We start from the raw sequence: 12057 nt of genomic DNA on the forward strand, positions 1-12057 counted from the left end.
GTGCATGCATGCATTTGTGTCTATGTGTGTGTGCATTTGTATGTATGTATGTATTCAACAAATTTCTAAATTTCAAATTAATAAAATAAATAATTTGTATTGTATCGTATCGTATGTGCGTGTGTGTATGTGTGTGTGTGTGTGTGTGTGTGTGTGTGTGTGTGTGTGTGTGCAAATGCGACTCTGTAATGTGGCTCAGAAATGTTCTTAATTTCGCGCTACTGACCCTACTGGTTCGACAGATCATCATGTTTTCATCATTGTGTTTATTTGTTCATTTGTTTAGACACTTTTGGCTCAGATTCAACACAGTTCTTGTCATCTTACACCCACTAAGCATTCACTAATACAACAGAGGAGGACTTTTCAGAAGTCATCAGAGGTCCACCCATGGCGTCTATAAAAGAAGAGGACAAGACGTTTCTGTGTGCAGCCTTCAACTCTCCTGAAGAGGTAAGGGGACATCCTTATCCTTACGCTGTCCCCCCCTCGGACGCTGACACTACAGCTGTGCTTATCTGCTTCTTTCTTCCTTTGATTTCAGCAAATCTGTTCAGATCCTTGGACCGAAAAAGAAGATAAGATCGAGTGATTGGCGCAAGGGTTCATCATGAATTCCTTCGTGGCTCTCATCCTCGTCCTCTCTCTGACTTCCAGCGCTGTCTTCGCCCTTCCTTCGGTAAGACCCTCTCTGTCTTTGTTTCTCTGTCTTTGTCTCTTTCTCTACCTCCATTTCTCTGTCTCTCTCTCTCTCTCTCTCTCTCTCCCTCTCGATCTCTCTGTCTCTCTCTCTCTCCCTCGGTTTCTCTCTATGTCGCTCCCTCACACACGCTCAAAATTATACATGCGTTTATGTGTTTCTTTCCCTGCAGGGCGAAAGAAACAGCACATCAGGGAAGGATGCTGAAAAGAAACTGGGTGAGTTGTTCTGTAGCCACAACACGCTGGCTGTGACCCCCATACTGCTCTGTACCGCTCTGTCTGTGGCTCCCTCTGTAATACGAACACAACACACATGTCTTTAAACAAGCCACAGACAATGTATGTCAGACAACACCTCCTCAATGTGTTTGCAGATAGCAACAAGGCTGGGAGTGAGGCACCCAAGGGGGCCACGGACTACATCGAGGCTGCGAACGCCGGGCTGGGTACGTGTGTGTAGGGCCATCCCACGGGAATCAAACATGGATCACCATCGTCCTTCTTCCTCGTCCGGTCCTCGTGATGTGTGGTCGATAAATGTAAATATGTGTTCCTACAGCACATTTGAGGGGAGGACCGCACATCACAAATGGAGACATCGCCATGCCGTCCAAGCGCAACGCAGTTCCCTGCACGGCCCGGGGCTGCACCTGGCCAAAGAGCAGAGCCTATGTCTACGTGCCTGTTGAAATCTCCTCAAGATACAGTAAGTCACTGTGTGTGTGTGTGTGTGTGTGTGTGTGTGTGTGTGTGTGTGTGTGTGTGTGCCCATTTTATCAGCAAACTGTTGCAACAGTTGATTATACTCTATAGTATAGTTAAGCAATAGATCACGACAGGCTGTGGTATGTTCTCATTATACCACAGTTAAGGGGCGTTGTCCGTCCCGACACGCAAATGGTTACGTAGGTATGGCGAAATGAAAGTCATAGACGCCCTCAATTTTGAAAAAGCGAGAAAGTCGGAAAAGGATTTTTTTTTAACAAATACAAAAAAGTAGTCCCTCCTGGCTGCCTGCAAAGTGTACGGCGGTTGCTATGCAACACACTGTAGCGTCCTTCAGAAAGAAGGCTAGGCTAGAGACGGTAGCTCGGTTCGCCAGCAATTTTGCCTACTATCGAGTTCACTTACCGTGTGCCTATTGCTTTACAACATTTCCACCCTCTCCAGCAATCAACATATTTTTAGGCTTCAGTGAACTATGCTATTGCTTTTATATATAAATAAACAACAGTTCAAGGTGCGGAGTGATACTGAACTCTGTAAACTGAACGGGCGTCATAGCTGTGTGTATACACTCAATATACAACAGTTGGGAACCAATCAGATCGCTTGATTTAAGCCACCCGTTTTATGAAGTATAATCAACTGTGTACCCCCGTTTCAGTGGTTCTCAAACGGGAGTATGCGTACCCCTAGGGGTACTTTGGAGTACTGCAGGGGGTACTTGGAAAATTAAAAAAAAAAGAAATAAAGAAAAAGCCAACTGTCTTTTTTTCACTTCTGAAAGCTAGACAATAGAAAATAGAGAAAATGCACAACAACCCACCCATAAACTAACCAACATCGCACAGATACTATGACCTACTTAAGAATCAGAAAATGATGTTCCAAAGTACTGATCTACAAGGATTTAACAATTTTAATCACGTAAAATGATTAAAATATGACATAAATATCATTAAGGTTTGAATTGGAATGCTTATTTATAAGCACGTAAAAATCAGTTAAAACAGGTCGTTTGTAAAATCTGCAGTAGGCTACTCTAAGATCTATGTGAGGATATAGGCAACTGCCACTACCCCATCATACGTCGTATTTAGAAGGCCTACCTGTAGTTCTGCAGGTCCGTCGCTGCCAACTCAGAGTTATTATCTGATTGTCGTTTGTTATAAAGTGACAGAGCCATCTGTCAATTATGAGCGATTGTAATGAGCTGTGAGGATATCTGCTTCTACGAAGGGGGACGTTTTATTTGTTGATGATTTTCAAATTTCTGGCTTTCAGGTTGTTTTTTTTACCTCAGAATCTCCTCATGAAACATGTCTGTCTACTCGGGGGGGGGGGGGGGGGGGGGGGGGTGAGATAGATAATGCGGGGCCGCCGTCGCGACGGTGGGGCCGCACGATCCCAACAAGCATGCCGCTCCGTGATTGGCCGGCCCGACCGGCCCACGAGAGGCCAAACGGCCAAACTGCCTACCCAAATACCAGACCGTCCAGTCCGTCACTGCCGTAAGCTATGCTATGATATTTTGGGGGGGGGGGGGTCATATCTTCAAAGACAAATTAAATTAAATTCAAAGTTTAAAACTCAGATATTTTACTCTCTAAACCAGTTCAACACCATGCTGCTTAATGAGCTAATTTGGTCACCACGTTACATCATGCATGTTTCACATGTGTGTTCTTGTGTGTGTATTCTGGTAACCCGGTTCCGTAATGTTCCGTCTCCCCCCAATCAATACGTCTCTCAGCGGAAAAACCGAAAAATTGGCGCATTTATTTAATCCAAATCATAACTGGGTGGACATCTCACATCGTAGAAAAAACTATAACTGAAAATCCGTGCTCCGTGAGCCTCAGCGGGTTTCCCGGTCCTTTCTCACGGTCCCTCTCTCGGTCCCTTGTGCGCGGCGGGCCGTCCCGATACGCCGGCTGTCTCCGCGGGTCAGTCTCGGTCAGGGACTGGCTCGTCCTGGCCAGGAATCTCAGTCCGGTCTGTCTCCTCGCACTGCAACCACATGTCCCCCTTTAGACAGAGCATCCACTCTGCTTTTATGCCACCTCACCTGCCTTTGATCTCCTTCCTCCTGCACAGGTGTTTCCCATCGCCCTGAGTGTTGCAGCGCTACTACGGTCCCCAGCGCCCTCTAGGGGAAAAGGGTGGTAGACCCCCTGTATCACCTGCCCCCTGGGCTTCAAGGGGCCGCTGTGTTCGGGCCGGTGTTGCCACAGTATGTGGGTGTGTGTGTGTGTGTGTGTGTGTGTGTGTGTGTGTGTGTGTGTGTGTAGTGGCGTGTGTGCGTTTGTGGCATTTGTATGTGTGTGTGTGTGTGTGTGTGTGTGTGTGTGTGTGTGTGTGGTGTGTGTGTGTGTGTGTTGTGCGCGCATTTGTGTGCATGCATGCATTTGTGTGTATGTGTGTGTGCATTTCAGTGGCGGCTGCTGGTCTTTCAAAGAGGGGAAGCTCATTTTCGTGAGAAAATTGCATCAGAAAATTGTCACATCGCGGATTTTGCAAGCGAGTCGAAACTGCAACCTATTTCTTGATATTTGCTTGGCGAAATTGATAGACACTTTTCATCGTACATTTCATACACTTATTCACACAATTCCTTGCTTCAGTTTAACATAATTCCCACATTTCCTTGTTCAAGTTTCATATTGTTTTGGTAGTTCATCACCATCACTTTGATTCAGGGAGCCTGAGGTCTGAACTTCAAGTCCTGTATTCAGATCAGGACTTGCAGGGTGACAAAGCATGGGAAAGCTGTGTGATTTCTTAGTGTTCCTTAAAGACATGGAGTTGGACAGTGCAATGCCTCAGCTTTACAAGCTGTTCTCATTAGTGGGCAACAATTTGAGCTACATGTGCAGGTGTATAAAGGAGCTTCTCCTGTTTAAAGCGGCTCAAGTCCTACACCGATAACACAATGGGCCAAGGCCATTTAAGCAGCTCTGCTGGCCATTGAGAGGACACTGGTCAAGTTACTAGAAAAGACAGCTAGTTGGTATGACAGAGCATTTCCTTGAAAAGGAACATATACATAAACTGACAATTTTCTGATGCAATTTTCTCACGAAAATGAGCTTCACCGCGGAGAGCTTCCACAAATGCAGCAGAAATTTTCTTAATTTCCCACTACTGACCCTACTGGTTTTGGTCATCATTAGGTCATCATTTATTTTTAATTGTTTAGACACTTTTGGCTCAGATTCAACACAGATCTTGTCATCTTACACCCACTAAGCATTCACTAATACAACTGAGGAGGACTTTTCAGAAGTCATCAGAGGTCTATAAAAGAAGAGGACAAGACGCTTCTGTGTGCAGCCTTCAACTCTCCTGAAGAGGTAAGGGGACATCCTTATCCTTATCCTTACGCTGTCCCCCCCTCGGACGCTGACACTACAGCTGTGCTTATCTGTTTCTTTCTTCCTTTGATTTCAACGAATCTGTTCAGATCCTTGGACCGAAAAAGAAGATAAGATCGAGTGATTGGAGCAATGGGTATCATCATGAATTCCTTCGTGGCTCTCATCCTCGTCCTCTCTGTGACTTCCAGCGCTGTCTTCTCCCTTCCTTCGGTAAGACCCTCTCTGTCTCTGTCTCTCTCTCCCTGATCTCTCTGTCTCTCTCTCTCTCTCTCTATCTCCCTCTCTCTCTGTTTCTCTCTGTGTCGCTCCCTCTTTTGTTTCCCTTTCACGCATTAATAGCAAACAGGTGAACATTGTGTGTGTGTAGGACATACATGCACACACACACACACACACACAACACACACACACACACACACACACACAGACACACACACACACACACAAACACATGCTCAAAATTATACATGTGTTTATGTGTTTCTTTCCCTGCAGGGCAAAAGACACAGCACATCAGGGAAGGATGCTGAAAAAAAACTGGGTGAGTTGTTCTGTAGCCACGACACACTGGCCCGTTGTCGAGTGTTTTGCCTATAATGGGTTTTTTATAGCATGAGGGCTGTGGGAGAACCTTCAGTCGCACTAGGTGGGAAGACCTCTCCTGACGTCTAGGAGGAGGGTACCCTATACTGGTTTCTCTTCGGCCCCGGGGCTTAACCTGTGCTGGCCCTCCTTGTACGTGTCAGAGATCCTTGGCTAAGCTCGGTAGAGGAAGACTCTGGTCTATGTGTCCAACACAGGTCACTCGTTTTAAAGCCCCTACGAGGTTAAGCTAAATTTAGGCTACACACGATCGAAACTCTGGGTGTTTCTTACCACCTCAGTCCCTGTGGGCCACGAAGCGGGGAACAATTCTGAACCTCTTTATATTGCCTCACTCTCCGGACCAGTCTGAGTCACCATCAACCCCGTTTGTGTTATACACCACTTACCTATCGTGCGAAGGCTGGGAGAGCTGTGGGCTGTCGGTTGGGCCCCTACTGGGGAGCCAGTCTTCCTCTATGAGGAAGTCCTGCTCATATATGGTAGTGTCGCTGAAAGTCCGGTTTTTTCCATGGGCAGATGGGCACAATTGATCCTGTTTTCTTCGAGGCAGTCGGTATACTTAGCGTTGAAACAGCAGATCAGCAGTTACAACATTTTAGAAACAGCAGATCAGCAGTTACAACAGTTAAGCAATTCAACAGAGTTCATATATTGTCTGGATTAAAAGCGGATGTCCTACCCTTGATTGGACATGGGGAAGTTTAGGGCATAGGTGCGTCAACGTGTGGCCCACGGGCACACAACACCGTGACCCCCATACTGCTCTGTACCGCTCTGTGGCTCCCTCTGTAATACGAACACAACGCACATGTCTTTAAACAAGCTACAGACAATGAGTGTCAGACAACACCTCCTCAATGTGTTTGCAGATAGCAACAAGGCTGGGACTGAGGCACCCAAGGGGGCCACGGACTACATCGAGGCTGCGAACGCTGGGCTGGGTACGTGTGTGTAGGGCCATCCCACGGGAATCAAACATGGATAACCATCGTCCTTCGTCGATAAATGTAAATATGTGTTCCTACAGCACATTTGAGGGGAGGAACATACATCACAAATGGGGACATCGCCACGCCGTTGAAGCGGAACGCATCTCCCTGCACGGCCCGGGGCTGCACCTGGCCAAACAACTCCACAGGCTATGTCAACGTGCCTATTGAAATCTCCTCAAACTACAGTAAGTCACTGAATATCTGCCTGTGTGTGTGTGTGTGTTTGTGTGTGTGTGGGGGGGGGGGGTATATATATGTGTGTGTGTGTGTGTGTGTGTGTATGTGTGTGTGTGTGTGTGTGTGTGTGTGTGTGTGTGTGTGTGTGTGTGCCCATTTTATCAGCAAACTGTTGCAACAGTTGATTCTCTACGGGGACATGTTCAACGACCGTTGGAGCTTCCTCCGATCCCATCCTCTGTGTGTCTAAAGGCAGGGAAGAGCGAAATGTCCTCATCCAGAGTGTGGTGGAGTTCCACAAAGTCTCCTGTATTCGCTTCGTCTGGAGGGGGAGTCAACAGGACTATCTCTCCTTCATTCCTTCCAAAGGGTACAAGCTCTCACGGCTGCACACACACATTCTACTCCACCATCTTTCGTCTGTTAATTCTGATGTTCTCTGTGTGTGCCTGTGTGTGTGTGTGTGTGTGTGTGTGTGTGTGTGTGTGTGTGTGTGTGTGTGTGTGTGTGTGTGTGTGTGTGTGTGTGTGACTATGTGCCTGTGTGTGTGTGTGTGTGTGTGTGTGTGTATGTACCTGTGTGTGTGTTTGTGCACCTGTGGTTTTTTGCGTGTCTGTGTATATTTGTTTGATTGTGTTTGTGTGCCTGTGTGTATGTGTGTGAGCCTGTGTGTGCGCCTGTGTGTGTGCTTGTGTGTGTGTTTGTGTGTGTGTGTGTGTGTGTGTGTGTGTGTGTGTGTGTGTGTGTGTGTGTGTGTGTGCCTGTATGTGTTAATGTGTATGTGTGTGTGTGTGTGTGTGTGCCTTTATGTGTTAATTTGTGTGTGTGTGTGTGTGTGGGGGGGTGTGTGTGTGTGTGTGTGTGTGTGTGTGTGTGTGTGTGTGTGTGTGTGTGTGTGTGTGTGTGTGTGTGTGACAGGTGCTCGTCCTATATAGGTCGCCAGGGAGGAGGTCAAAGGATCTCCATCGAGCAGCATAAGTGTGTTCACCCTGGAGTGATCCAGCATGAGATCCTACACGCCCTGGGCTTCCACCACGAGCAGGCGCGCTCCGACAGAGACGACCACGTCCATATCTTGACCAACAACATCAAGCCAGGTTCGCTCACCCTAGCCACTGCTTGGGTTAATATTAAGAGTTAGTTATTATTAGTTGTTATTAAGAAGGTAAGCAGTAATTGTATGTATACAACGATCTCTCGTTCTCAACAGGAAACCTGAACAACTTCAACAAGGTCAAGACCAACAACCTGGGCACTCCGTACGACTACAACTCCATCATGCACTACAGCAGGTCAGTGTGTGTGCCTGCGTGTCTTCATGTGCATACGTAATTAGGGGTGGGACAAAAAATCAATACAGGGATATAATTTGTCGCCCTTCTTAGTGCAAAATACGAGAATTAATAGGCCTACACTGACGCCAAATATCAATATCATATTTTTCTATTAAAAACAATATGTTTATATTATTCTATATTTTTTAAGAATTTATTTTGCATTTTTATGCTTTATCCCAGCAGATTAAGACAGGAAATATCACCCCAAATATCGATATTTTAATTAATAAAATAAGGCGCTCTGAACAGATTCCCCTGCTCCTCGAGGTTGCGCTCAACACATGAATGAAGGAAACTTGAATGGAAGTTAACCAACCAAAGACGAGTAACTGAAAAACTCAGTTTGGACCGTGAATAAAGACCGAAATTCAGCACTTTACCTTTTCACAGTCATTTTGTATTCATCGTCAGACATATATCGTGATGTTTCGTTATAGGATTTGCCTAACAATATATTGATTATTTCAGAATCGCTGTATCACGCTATTATCAGTAGGCCTATCACAGGCCATGTGTCGCATATGGTATCGTTATCGTGAGGTACCCTGTGATTCCCACCCCTATACGTAATACTATTTCACTGTATCAGTTATATGTTTATTGTTAATGCTATTTGAATGTATAATCCCAGGCCCGTATGTTACTACATCTTTGTGTTCATCTTCTGCCATAGATACGCATTCTCCAAGCAGAACGGTCTGCCCACCATCATCCCCATCCCTAACTGCAAGGCAGACATCGGAAGAGGCACCAAGATGAGCAGCAATGACATCAAACGACTCAATAAACTCTACCAGTGCCGTGAGTAAAACACAGATATGACACAAACAGGCAGAAAATCAACGTCAATCAAACAAGGTGGTCGGTAGAGCAACAGATTCATGGCTTCTGTGTCTAACGGGCGGCATGTGGCTCAGGAGGAGGAGCGTGTTGGCTGGTAACCAGAAGGTTGCTAGTTAGATCTCCGGCTTCTCACAGCGTGAGTATCAAGGTGTCCGTGAGCAAGACACCTCACCCTTACTGCTCCCGACCAGCTGGCTGTCGCCTTGCATGGTTGACACCGCCGTCGGTGTGTGAATGGGTGAATGTTAGACAATACTGCAAAGTGCTTTGAGTGGTCACTGGCTAAAAAAGCGCTGCGTAAATGCAGTCCATTTACCATGCATAACGTGTTTTGACGTCCCCTTACAGGTGGCTACTGAGTTGAAGACAGGATTCAATGCTCTGATGGACGACGGAATCGCTGACACCAAGTCCTTTACGTTTAAAAGCTAATGGGAACACGTTGGTCTTCCCTCCCTTCTGTCATTCCCTTTACTAAATCCATCCTGTGTGGATCCCACACAGCTATACCTAATTGTCCTTGGAAGACTTCCGTCTTGTACTTTAACGGGAAATGATTTGGTTTTCTGTCCTTTTTATGACAAACTGTTTTTTAACGGGCTTGCTTTGTTTGTCATGACTTCTTAGGGATGACCTTGAGGTAACCCCCCTTCCGCTCTTTACTGTCTTAATACATAATAAATAAATGCAGTTTAAAAAAGAAAAAACCTGGCTTGCAAGATCAGCATTCAGAAAAGAAAATATCAAAGTGGAACTGTAGGCCTAATTTTAGCACACTTTAGTCTATTAAGTTTAAGCACTGCCTCACATAAGCCTAGCAGGATCATACAAAATCGGAATAAACATTTTAATACTTGACTTCAACGTTGTATGCTCAAAGCATACAGGAAGTGAAATACATTTATATGTACATATACACAATCCATATGATGCTATTATTGGACAATAGAGGTCGCTATTTTACCATTTCAAGGAAGGAGAATCCTGGATCGATTGATTCAGTTAAAAAATAAATAGGCCTAGGCCTACATAATATATTTTTTTAGTTCAATATATTTTAATATAAACACGAGTAGACTATCTCATAGCCTTAAGTAAATAGGCCTATCGATTGGAAGGAAGTGTCTCTTCGTAAATATATCTGCATCATAGGTAGCACACATAAAACGCACCCCTATCCTCCACTTTCAGTGAATTCATTTCATGAAAGCTAATCCTGTGTTGCTGTTTAAGGCCAACATCAACACCTTGAGAACTGCCCTGAACTGAACCTGAACCACAAACATATCAAACCATCTCCCCCCCCCAAAAAAAATAAAAAAATAAAAATAAAAAATAAAAAATAATAATAATTAAAAAAAAAAAAATATATATATATATATATATATATATTTAAGCAATAGATCACGACAGGCTGTGGTATACGGTCATTATACCATAGTTAAGGGGCGTTGTCCGTCCCGACGCGCAGCGGACGGCTTTTATAAAACGGTTACGTAAGTATGGCGAAATGAAAGTGAAAGACACCCTCAATTTTGAAAAAGCTAGAAAGTCGGAAAAGCATTTTTTTTAACGAACACAAAAAAGTAGTCCCTCCTGGCTGCCGGCAAAGTGTACGGCGGTTGCTATGCAACACACTGTAGCGTCCTTCAGAGAGAAGGCTAGAGACGGTAGCTCAGTTCGCCGGCAATTTAGCCTACTATCGAGTTCACTCACCGCGTGCCTATTGCTTTACAACATATATATAAATAAACAACAGTTCAAGTTAGGCGCGGAGTGATACTGAACTCCGTAAGCTGAACGGGCGTCATAGCTGTGTGTATACGCTCAATATACAACAGTTGGGAAAGTGTGGAAGACATGCAGTAAATAACCCAGGCCGGATTCGATGCTGGGTCTCTGCGATTAGGACTGTCCCTAATATATGGGATGCACCTTAGCCCAGTGCGCCACCGGGGCACCCATATATAATTTTATTTTAACGCAATTAATACAAATTGATAGCTTGGAAATCCAGACCCACATCTAGAAAGCTGTAGGGTCTGGCAACGAGTAATTAAAATGGCCTAACTCGAGGGACGGCACCAAGCGTGCATTTGAAAATATCACTGCACGCAATTGGATAACACTACGACCAATCATAAGAATGCAAGGGGTGACGTATCCAGACCAGCGGAGCTAACCAATAGACCGAGTCGGCAAGCAAGGAAACGTCACTTCCGGTCAGGGCCGTGGGGGAAAACAAACCGTTTTCCCCATACACACTCATGCAAAAAGGCGGTATTTTAAACCTTTGTCAAACGCTTGTCCGCTGTCATTTCTTGGTTTGAATCACTTGTATATGCTGTCAAAGGGCTATATATTAAAAAAATTATCATGATCGGGTCGATTGTTGTCCGTATATTTTTTAAAAAGTGGATCTTTCACAGTTGGTCTTCCCCCACAGCGTTGAGTCTAGGTGGGTGTTCCCTTGGTCGCCGGCCGGATCTATATCGTAAAAACGCGGCAAGTGTTTGTCTCTTGCTGTCATGTCTTACTTTCAGTCACTTGTATCAAGTATCACTTTAATCAAGTTTTTTAAGATAAAGCTCTTTGTCAGCACATACAAGTGACTGAAAGTAAGACATGACAGCAAGAGACAAACACTTTGCCACGCCGCGTTTTTACGATATAGATCCGGCCGGCGACCAAGGGAACACCCACCTAGACTCAACGCTGTGGGGGAAGACCAACTGTGAAAGATCCACTTTTTAAAAAATATACGGACAACAATCGACCCGATCATGATAATTTTTTTAATATATAGCCCTTTGACAGCATATACAAGTGATTCAAACCAAGAAATGACAGCGGACAAGCGTTTGACAAAGGTTTAAAATACCGCCTTTTGCATGAGTGTGTATGGGGAAAACGGTTTGTTTTCCCCCACGGCCCTGACCGGAAGTGACGTTTCCTTGCTTGCCGACTCGGTCTATAGATAGATAAGACTCTTGCCATATCCGGTCAGTAAAACAGCAATGCTTTTGGCCCGCCTATATCAGATACACCGATGTGATTGGTTAATGTTCTGGGCCAGGGGAAACGGGGAGTGAGTATATTGTTCATTCCCAGAGTGACTCGCTGAGCAAATTCAAATTGTGTTCTCGCGAGGACTCTGGATTTCCAGGGTAACAATGGGACTTTCCTGGTTAAAAAAAGGTTAAATAAATTGACACATTAACGCACGTTTTCTTTTTATATTTTTCTTTTTCTTTTTCTTTTTTTAGTTAAACTTACTTTACATTCAATTACACTTGCAGT

General features: G+C 44.9%; 1 protein-coding gene across 1 annotated transcript; it reads left to right on the top strand.

Annotated features, from left to right (window-relative positions):
* Positions 1-390: 390 nt before the first annotated feature.
* LOC311373418 (hatching enzyme 1.2-like) lies at positions 391-9116 on the top strand (the record flags this gene model as incomplete). Its single annotated transcript, XM_084490200.1, has 9 exons — positions 391-453; positions 873-969; positions 1077-1148; positions 1262-1412; positions 6834-6947; positions 7496-7674; positions 7788-7869; positions 8588-8715; positions 9106-9116. The coding sequence occupies 9 exons, from the start codon at positions 391-393 to the stop codon at positions 9114-9116; spliced, it is 897 nt and encodes a 298-aa protein (XP_084346326.1).
* Positions 9117-12057: the final 2941 nt, after the last annotated feature.

This window comes from Micromesistius poutassou, assembly GCF_964030765.1.
Source record: "Micromesistius poutassou genome assembly, contig: SCAFFOLD_4464, whole genome shotgun sequence".
Taxonomy (NCBI): Eukaryota; Metazoa; Chordata; class Actinopteri; order Gadiformes; family Gadidae; genus Micromesistius; species Micromesistius poutassou.